This window comes from Alosa sapidissima, chromosome 8 (genome assembly GCF_018492685.1).
Source record: "Alosa sapidissima isolate fAloSap1 chromosome 8, fAloSap1.pri, whole genome shotgun sequence".
Lineage (NCBI taxonomy): Eukaryota > Metazoa > Chordata > Actinopteri > Clupeiformes > Clupeidae > Alosa > Alosa sapidissima.
The window spans coordinates 560,420-568,807 of record NC_055964.1 but is presented as its reverse complement, the minus strand read 5'-3'; the positions used below and the strand labels follow the sequence as shown (position 1 = coordinate 568,807).

General features: G+C 38.4%; 1 protein-coding gene across 3 annotated transcripts in view; it reads left to right on the top strand.

The window, feature by feature from the left end:
* The first annotated feature begins 837 nt into the window (after positions 1-837).
* Positions 838-8,388, top strand: part of LOC121715455 (WSC domain-containing protein 2-like) — a 189,310-nt gene continuing 181,759 nt past the window's right edge. The window contains exon 1 of one of the 3 annotated variants that reach the window (XM_042101216.1): positions 838-1,300. Coding sequence is in view for 1 of the 3 variants with exons in the window: in XM_042101223.1 (XP_041957157.1) it covers positions 1,255-1,300 (46 nt within the window). In the remaining 2 variants the exon portion in view is untranslated. The remainder of the gene's footprint in view (positions 1,301-8,388) is intronic. The other 2 variants (XM_042101223.1, XM_042101221.1) reach the window with 2 other exon arrangements.

The window sequence follows — 8,388 nt, the reverse complement described above, 5'->3', positions numbered from 1 at the left end:
TTATTATTGTATTATTTACTTTTTAAACTATTCTTTGACTATTGCCCTTCTATGCTTTTATCAGCTATTCCTGTTTGCTTTTGTTTATGTAAAGCACATTGAATGACTTCTGTGTATGAAATGTGCTATATAAATAAAGTTGACTTGACTTTTCTTTTATTACTATTTTTTATCATTATTATTATTATTGTAGTTATCATTACTATTGTTTTTTGTTTTGTTTGTTAGTTTGTCTGTAAAGCACTTTGTGCTTTGTGCTTGAAAAGTACTATATAAATAGATTATATTCTTCTTCTTCTTCTTTGTCTTCTTCTTCTTCTTCTTCTTCTTCTTCTTCTTCTTCTTCTTCTTCTTATTATTATTATTATTATTATTATCTGTCCAAACGGGTCCAGACCAAACGGTGTAATGTGAATGCTCCCTAACTGTTCGAATTCCGTGTCAGCTACTTTGAAGAGGTTGCTCTCTCTCCAAACTAGTTTTGATGGACATGTCAAGATGAAATGAAGAGGGTTGACATGGTATGTCGACTTTCCCGAAATTTCGAATTTAATGTCGACACATCGAGATTAAAGTTTAAAGACTGAAGTGAGGTATTTAATCTCGTCATATAAAAAATATTTTTTTCTTCATGTGTGGCCTTAATACTCCGTCATAAAAAAAACAATGTGAACAGCCATACAAAAAATTGGATTTCATTAAAAAGAAGAAGAAGAAAACAGAATTGAAAATGTAGACTTGCGGTGCGAAGCTAATGCCTATGGAAGCGTCGCCACTCTTTCTTCTCAACCGCTCTGGTTTTAGGTACCATGTCGCTTTAAATGCGGTTAGCAGCAGGCCACACTCAGTCTGTGTGAGGAGTTGAACTATCGCCGATGTGTGACGGCTGGCTCGTGTAAGCTAATAGTAGACTGAGAGAAAAGGCATCTCCTGAACAATCACGTAAATGAAACTTACGCTACCCTGATAAGTTTACTAACCAACACTCTAAACGGCCTTAGTCCGATCTGGAAGAATGCGTCTAGTGGCGTAAAAAGGTTGAGTTTTGAGTGCGTAGCCTTTTCTGGACACAATTAAACCAGCGTGTATATATATATACGGAGCCAGGCCAGATTAACAGCTAACGAGATTTGGGAACTTGATGGAAATAATAAACGTCTCTCACAAATCAAGTGGATGTGTGTGATATGGGCAAACACAGCACACCGGTTTTGGAGTGAAGAATTCCTACGTTGACCGCCTCCGACATGACTGATGGCCACAAACGCGGGGACGAAATGTGTGATGTTGCACATCCGAGGTAGGCTATTCTGTTGGTTAATCTAACTGGGCTAAAATAGACCATATCATAATGTATCAAACGATCTGAAAATGTTTAACTGTACGTTTAGGTTGCTTAATATAGTTTTAGAAAGCATTTGCCAACGACGTGCGCAGGTTTTTACGTGCGTAAAGATAACAATTAAAATTATGGGGCAGGTCATTCAGTTAGTTATACGGAAATCCAATGAGTCATTTGTATTTGTTATGGTGCATATTGTAGCTAGTTCATAGACTAGCCCATTATTATTAGGCTACGTCTAGACCCAAGTGTCGTTTGTTTGAGACTAGGCCTTATTCAACTCTTGTCAAAGCAAAGCTTCATCACAAGACATAGTTACTTGTAATGGCTCTTCAGGTCAACTGGCCGTCAGCAGTTCAAAGGCAGTTTGGCCCCTTTGCCCCTACACAAACACACACACCATACATACACATTGGCCTCAGTTTGGGCCTCTTTGCCACCATATTAGTGTGATTGCTTGTGTAGCAAGTGCACGGTATTGTTCTTGCAAAAAAACACTGTAGCTCCACTAGTTATTAGTGTGCTCGCACTATTCTTTTAAGCTAACTATCTTATTAGAGTGCTTGCATAAGGAAGGACACCTATTCAGGTTTAGGTATTTTTGGGGAGTTTAGAGCTCCCTCTAGAGTCGCGATGTTACTCGGCAATAGCAAAATACTCGGTAAATAGCAAACTTCTCGCGATTTATCCCCCCTGTAGCCTACACAATGCAAATGCTTTTGATGTCGTTTTGTTGTTTCGTTGTCTCAGTAAAAAAATCAAGTTTTTGCCTGAAATTGCACTGTGCTTATTTACAAGGGCATTGTTCCCACCTCTTTTGGGGTCAACCATCAAGTGCTGGACCTCTATAGAAAGCTGAGAACCTGTAGCTTTCGTAGGAAGCAGTCAAAATAACTGTGTGATGTACTGACACAGCGCTACAGAGCTACAGAGGCTAGAATATAGTTTTTTCTTTCTGCTGGATTACAAGCATCTCTGAACTGACCACATTTCAGCCCTCTAGGTCACTTGATATCCCTTAGAAACACAACTGAGCCCTAGCACCAGGTCTTGTGAAGCTGTGTGCAAAAGTTGATCAATATAGAATAAAAATATGCGTGCTTTAGACTATTATTTGCCAAGGTATGCCCATGCGTTTTGTAAAATGCCTATGGATACTCCCCGATAGGACTTTTTGTTATCCAAAATGCATACTGACAATCAAATGCTTACTGCACATGAACCCCTTTGTGTAGAAGCATAATCCTGGTCTCAAATGAAAGGTAACACTTTGAGGTTTCTTGTGGACTATTTAGATTGTATGTCAGGTGTTCTGATATAGACTGACTACACAAAATATGGAATAATTACAAACAAGTCTCTATTTTTGCATTTACTTTGTTGGATCAATGAGTATGTATAAGATAAACTATACATCTGTACAACTAATATTGGATAATACAACATGAAGATTCAATTTCTATGGATTCTTGTGAATATTTCAGTACCCAATATGAGGCATCTACTTATTGTGCTGCAGCTACATTGCAGCCAGAAGTCAGGGATCACCAAAAGCGGAGGAGGGGGAGGGGGGCATTTTGGATCAAATTTAATTGAGACATAATAAAATTAATCTGAGAATGTAAAGCACTATACAGATTGTACATGAAAAAAGTTTTGAAGCTTTGAAATGGTGTATAACATTACTATGCTACATAGCAATATGGCGCATACAATTGATTTAGAATGTTGGGGGGAGGTGGGGGAGGGGGGTAACTGTCCCGCCGGCGGGACACTGAAATTTATTTGGTTAATTAACAACAGGCAAAAACTATCTCTTAAGAGCTATATCTACTGTAATGTTTTAGATTCTTGTGAGTTTTGGCAGGGCGCCACTCTTGGAAGTTGCATGGCTGGTGGTAGGCGATCGCTACATCTATGCTGTATTCGCCTTATTCACCCGGCTGCGATAACGAGGCTGAGGAGTGCACTTGCCATTACACCTCAGTCCAGCAGATGGTGGTGGTAATGCACTCCATTTGCAAACTGCCGAAAAAACCTCACCGATTAAAGAAGAAGGGTTCACTGGTGCATTACCACCACCATCTGCTGGACTGAGGTGTAATGACAAGTGTACCCCTCAGACTCGTAATGGCCGCCGGGTGAGTAAGGCGAATAGCTATGCTAGGTGAACGATTTGCCTATTACAGGTTCGCATAGTGTGCCTTTAACTTTACTTTATTGGACACGCCCCCCCCCCCCCAAAAAAAAAAAAAAAAAAAAGACATAGATAGATAGATAGATAGATGGATACTTTATTGATCCCCAAGGGAAAATTCAAGGAAATTCAACATCACCCTCTGTAGCCCCAGAGTGCAATAGTCCATGGGCCATACCAGATACTGCTAGCCTACCATCTGGGTGGGCAAATTCTAGTTGTGATTTTTTTTTATACCTACACACCCTTAGTTTATGTTTTGATATGATCGACCTCTGAGATTGGTAGCTTTTTAGTGGTTGTCACCTAATGAAGTAATAAGTAATATATTATAATATATAGTATGTACTTACAAGGGCGCGGGAAGGGGGGTGCTGAGGGTGCTGCAGCACTCCATGCTGGCAGGAGATCGATTTTTAAAAATTGTTATATGTAAATAATTACTAATTCGCTGTCTGACATTAGTTATATTTTTGTATGTGAAATGATGAGTCAAATAGCAAAAAAGGGTTATGGATAGGTTCGAATATAGGCTACTAAAAATTAACAGTTATAGAGATCAACGTGAACGTGAGTCAGTTACTGTAAGAACCGTAGCATGGTTTCAGCTAATGTGATAGCGATCAAGGGTGTAGGCCTACGGTTGATATAGGCCTACATGCGATTTACACGATCAAAAAAGCATGGATAAGCTGAAAGAAACTTTACTTGTGTTTTACAGTTTTGCAAAATTAATAAATGTATAGCTAGTGAAATCATTTCACTATCCTAGTCGCTAAGATAAAATTATTAGGACGCATACTTGCTGTGGAGAGGACACACTTTAGGCTATTCAGAAATGATTTGCGAGATCATTGCAGCCTGATTATTAGCCTGTATTTAAAGCCATACATCTCTGGTGTGGTTTTAACGATTAGAAAAGTAATTTTCCTTAGCTATACTGAAATAGGCTAATGATGTCAAGTGCGCTTCTGTGGGGTTAGGGTGGGTGCAGTGGAGTCGGAGTGCTGTTGTGGAACAGTGGAATTTGTGGCTGCCCAGGACTTTTCTAAAACTTCTCTTTATCACCCGCACACAGCACTAAAATGATGTGTTTAGCAGTCAAAATCCCAAACATGTCCGGGGGGGAGAAATCGCCGGACATCCATTATTTTTGTTATTCAGCACCCCTGGTCAAAAAAAGGTTCCTGCGCGCCTGTGTACTTACTAGTCATGAATTGGTTCCATATTCTAAAGTCAGGCATTAGCCTACTCTCCCTCTGATAAAAATTACATGGTGGGGACATTTTCAATGCTGTCACTTTTCTCATCTTTTTCCCATTGTCAACACACTCCAAACTACTGTACTAGCAATGTATTAAGGGTAGAATGTCTGTATTGATCAGGGGTCATAGTCTCTAGACTGTTCCCACCATGTAATTTTTATCAGAATGCCTGACTTTAGAATATGGAACCATTTCATGACTAGTAAGTAGCCTACATACTGCATAGGTATTACTGATGATAAGGTGCTTTCTGCTAAGGAACCAGTTTCCACTTTAGAATGGGAGCCAATCTCCCAGTTGTTAAGTGATGTCACAGCAACCTGGGCAGTGAAATACAGCAATGAGGTTGAGATATACAGTCCTTGCTTATTACAGTGCATGAAAATGCACTGTACTGTTCTTCCTAGGTAACTTCTTATTATTATTCCGCTTACCACTTTTTCCGTACGCAATTTCTCTTGAACAGTTTAACTTAGAAACTTCATTCAAACTTTGTAACGTAGGTCTTCAAACAGATCGGGTTGCTATATCTTTTCAACTTTGAAACTTTTATACTTTTTAAAGAAAAACTTTTAAAAAATCCCCATAGACTTAACATTGCCGATTATGACATCATAATACGGCCATTAAGCAATTATAATCCTATGGCAGGTGTTCAGGCCACCTGCAGCCTCAGGCTTTAGTCAAGTCAAGTCAAGTCAAGTCAGTTTTATTTGTATAGCGCATTTAACATGCACAGAGTGCAACCCAAAGCGCTCCACATATAAGACATTGTCATTGACACATAGACTAACAAAGACAATAGCGGACGGAGCGGCGTAGTCGCCAGCGTACCCGTGACACCAAGACATAGAACTACATTTAAGAAATAACAAACGCAAAAGATGCCGGACGGAGAGGCGTAGTCACCAGCGTACCCGTGACACCAAGACATACAAGACAGACAACAAACAAATGAATAAATAAAATAAATAAAAAATAGAATTAGTCCAATTTCCAACCGGCTGAAAATGTCCAACCCTAGCAATGATGACTCGCGTGAAACTGTGCACAGCTGTGTCTCCACAACCGATGCAACGCCAACAAAGTTCTTTACACTCACTGGCAGTCTGGAGATAACGTCAATGTTAGGCCCTGTTAGTGTGGAGATCACTGGAAGCGTACCAGTCCGAAAGTTGTGGGCGATCTTGTAGATTAGCAACTCGGTGGCCACGCAGAGTAGCTCCAGCTGCTGTCCCGAGAAATCCCCTCGACCAGACAGCGAAGTGCAGCACCGGCTCACAGATGGATGTGAAGGATGTAAGAGGCCCAGGGCAAAAGCTATCCATAGCAAGCTCCCAATGGACAGACGTTAACAACATCAGCCGACTTGAAAGCAGTAAAAAGGAAGAGAATAACACGAAAACTATCAAAAATAACTTCAATAAGGAGAGAAAACATTTAACTAGACAAATCAATACAAAAAAAATAAACATGACATTACATAAAATTACGAACATTACATAAAAACAAACAAAAACATGATGCCAGGCGGAGCAGCGTGTCTCGCTAGCGTAACCTAGCAACGTAGTAGTCTTTAAGCATACAATCTGGGTCAATTAAGACTACATATCCTATTCAACTGTTTCCTCTGCCCAAAACTGTTTAAAAATAAAAGTCCTCACTACAATAATCCACTGTTAAACAATGTAACCCATTAAACTACTAAACTTTTTACATTCAACTTTTAAACGGTCTACTTTTAAACTATCTATCTATTAAACTAGCTGTCTATCAACAACTTTTAAAATATCTACATTCAACTTTTAATCTACAGTCTACTTTTAAACTATTATTAAACTATCTATTAAACTAGCTGTCTATCAACAACTTTTAACTTGTCATCAACTATGTCAACACTTGTCATCAACTATGACTCCTACCCACTGTAGCTAGTTAGCATGGTTAGCATAGTTAACATGTTAGCATTGCTAGCATTGTTAGCATTTTTAGCAAAACTGCTAAAAATGATTAGCTAGGTTAGCTAAGTCACATAGTTAGCATGTTAGTTAGCATAACAACTAAAAATGATTAGCTAGGTTGGCTAAGTCACATGGTTAGCATCGTTAGCATGTTAACATTGCTAGCATAGTTAGCATGTTTAGCAAAACTGTTAGAAAACGTTAGCTAAGTAGCATGGTTAGCATGTTAGCATTGCTAGCACTGCTATAAAACATTAGCTAAGTAGTATGGTTAGCATAGTTAAAAATCTTAGCATAACTGCTAGCAAACATTAGAGCCATTCCAACTTTCAGTTATCGTCAAATATCTACCTATACAGCCATTAAACTATTTGAATATCAACATTCATTAAACTTCCAGTCTGTCAACAACTTTTAAACTATCTACACTCAGCTTTTAAACAGTCTACTTTTAAACTATCAACTTTTATTAAGCTATGCAACCACCATGTCTATCCTAGCCGTAGTAACCATCTCTATATTATCACCGTAGTAACCATCTCTATATTATCTGTTTTAACTATACATGATATTTTACATCACAACTTTAGCATTTTTATGCACTGGTAATTCCTTGGAATTGCATTTCTAGTTCTACAACTGTTCTCCCACTATTTGGGATTTATTCAGACTGTATACTAGTGGGTTATACATATTTTCTTTTGGTACTTACTACTAATTAGTAAGTAGAGATCAAGGCTTACTAGATCATTATTAAGATTATATCAAGAATAAAGGCCTAATTCGTCATGAACAAGAAATTTGTGAATACACACCTAACAAATGATTAATGTTGCCTAACACATGTCTTACAAGTCACAAATACAGTTCATTACACTAATATCATTACTGTTATTTATATCCATTCGAAAACTAACATTTTATCACTGAAAACGATTATTCCTGAGTAATCTGGGCAAAGTGGAGATTTCGGAAAACTCGGCGGTTTTGCATTGAGAGGTTATGTTTCCTTGTTTGTTTGAAATCTCTGATTGGTCACCTGTTTCGCGAGACTGTTCACGACTCCCTTCCTCAGTTGTTTTTAGCATCAGTGTTGTGAGTCCACAAGTTGGGATGTAAGCTTGGTGTTGTAGGTGGAAAAGGCAGTGCTGTAGAGGTTGTTGGAGTTTTAATCGGTTCAAATGTATTTAGTAAATAACAAAAAAACTTGCAAGAATAGCAATAGACTTAAGAAAAGCCTAGCTCACGTTCCCTATAGTGAGTGAACAATCCAACGCTTGGTGAATTCTGCAAACAAAAAAAAAGTTCAGTATTCCAGCCATAAAGCAATTCAGACTTACACAGAGCATAAAGCTAGATATCTGCCTCACAACAGGAGAGCTGCACTCTCTTGCTCTCCAGGGGAACTGAGCTACCCCTCTTAAATAACGCCATGAATTTCTCTAAATTAACCCAAATTGGGATATTGGCTCAAACCACCCAAAAAGATAACCACTTTACCGGACATTCAATAGGCTATCAACAAAATAATAAGCATAACAAATATATACAGAATGACAATAATGCATATTACTACAAAGATGCATATTAGTTACCATAGCAAATATTCCCCATATACATATA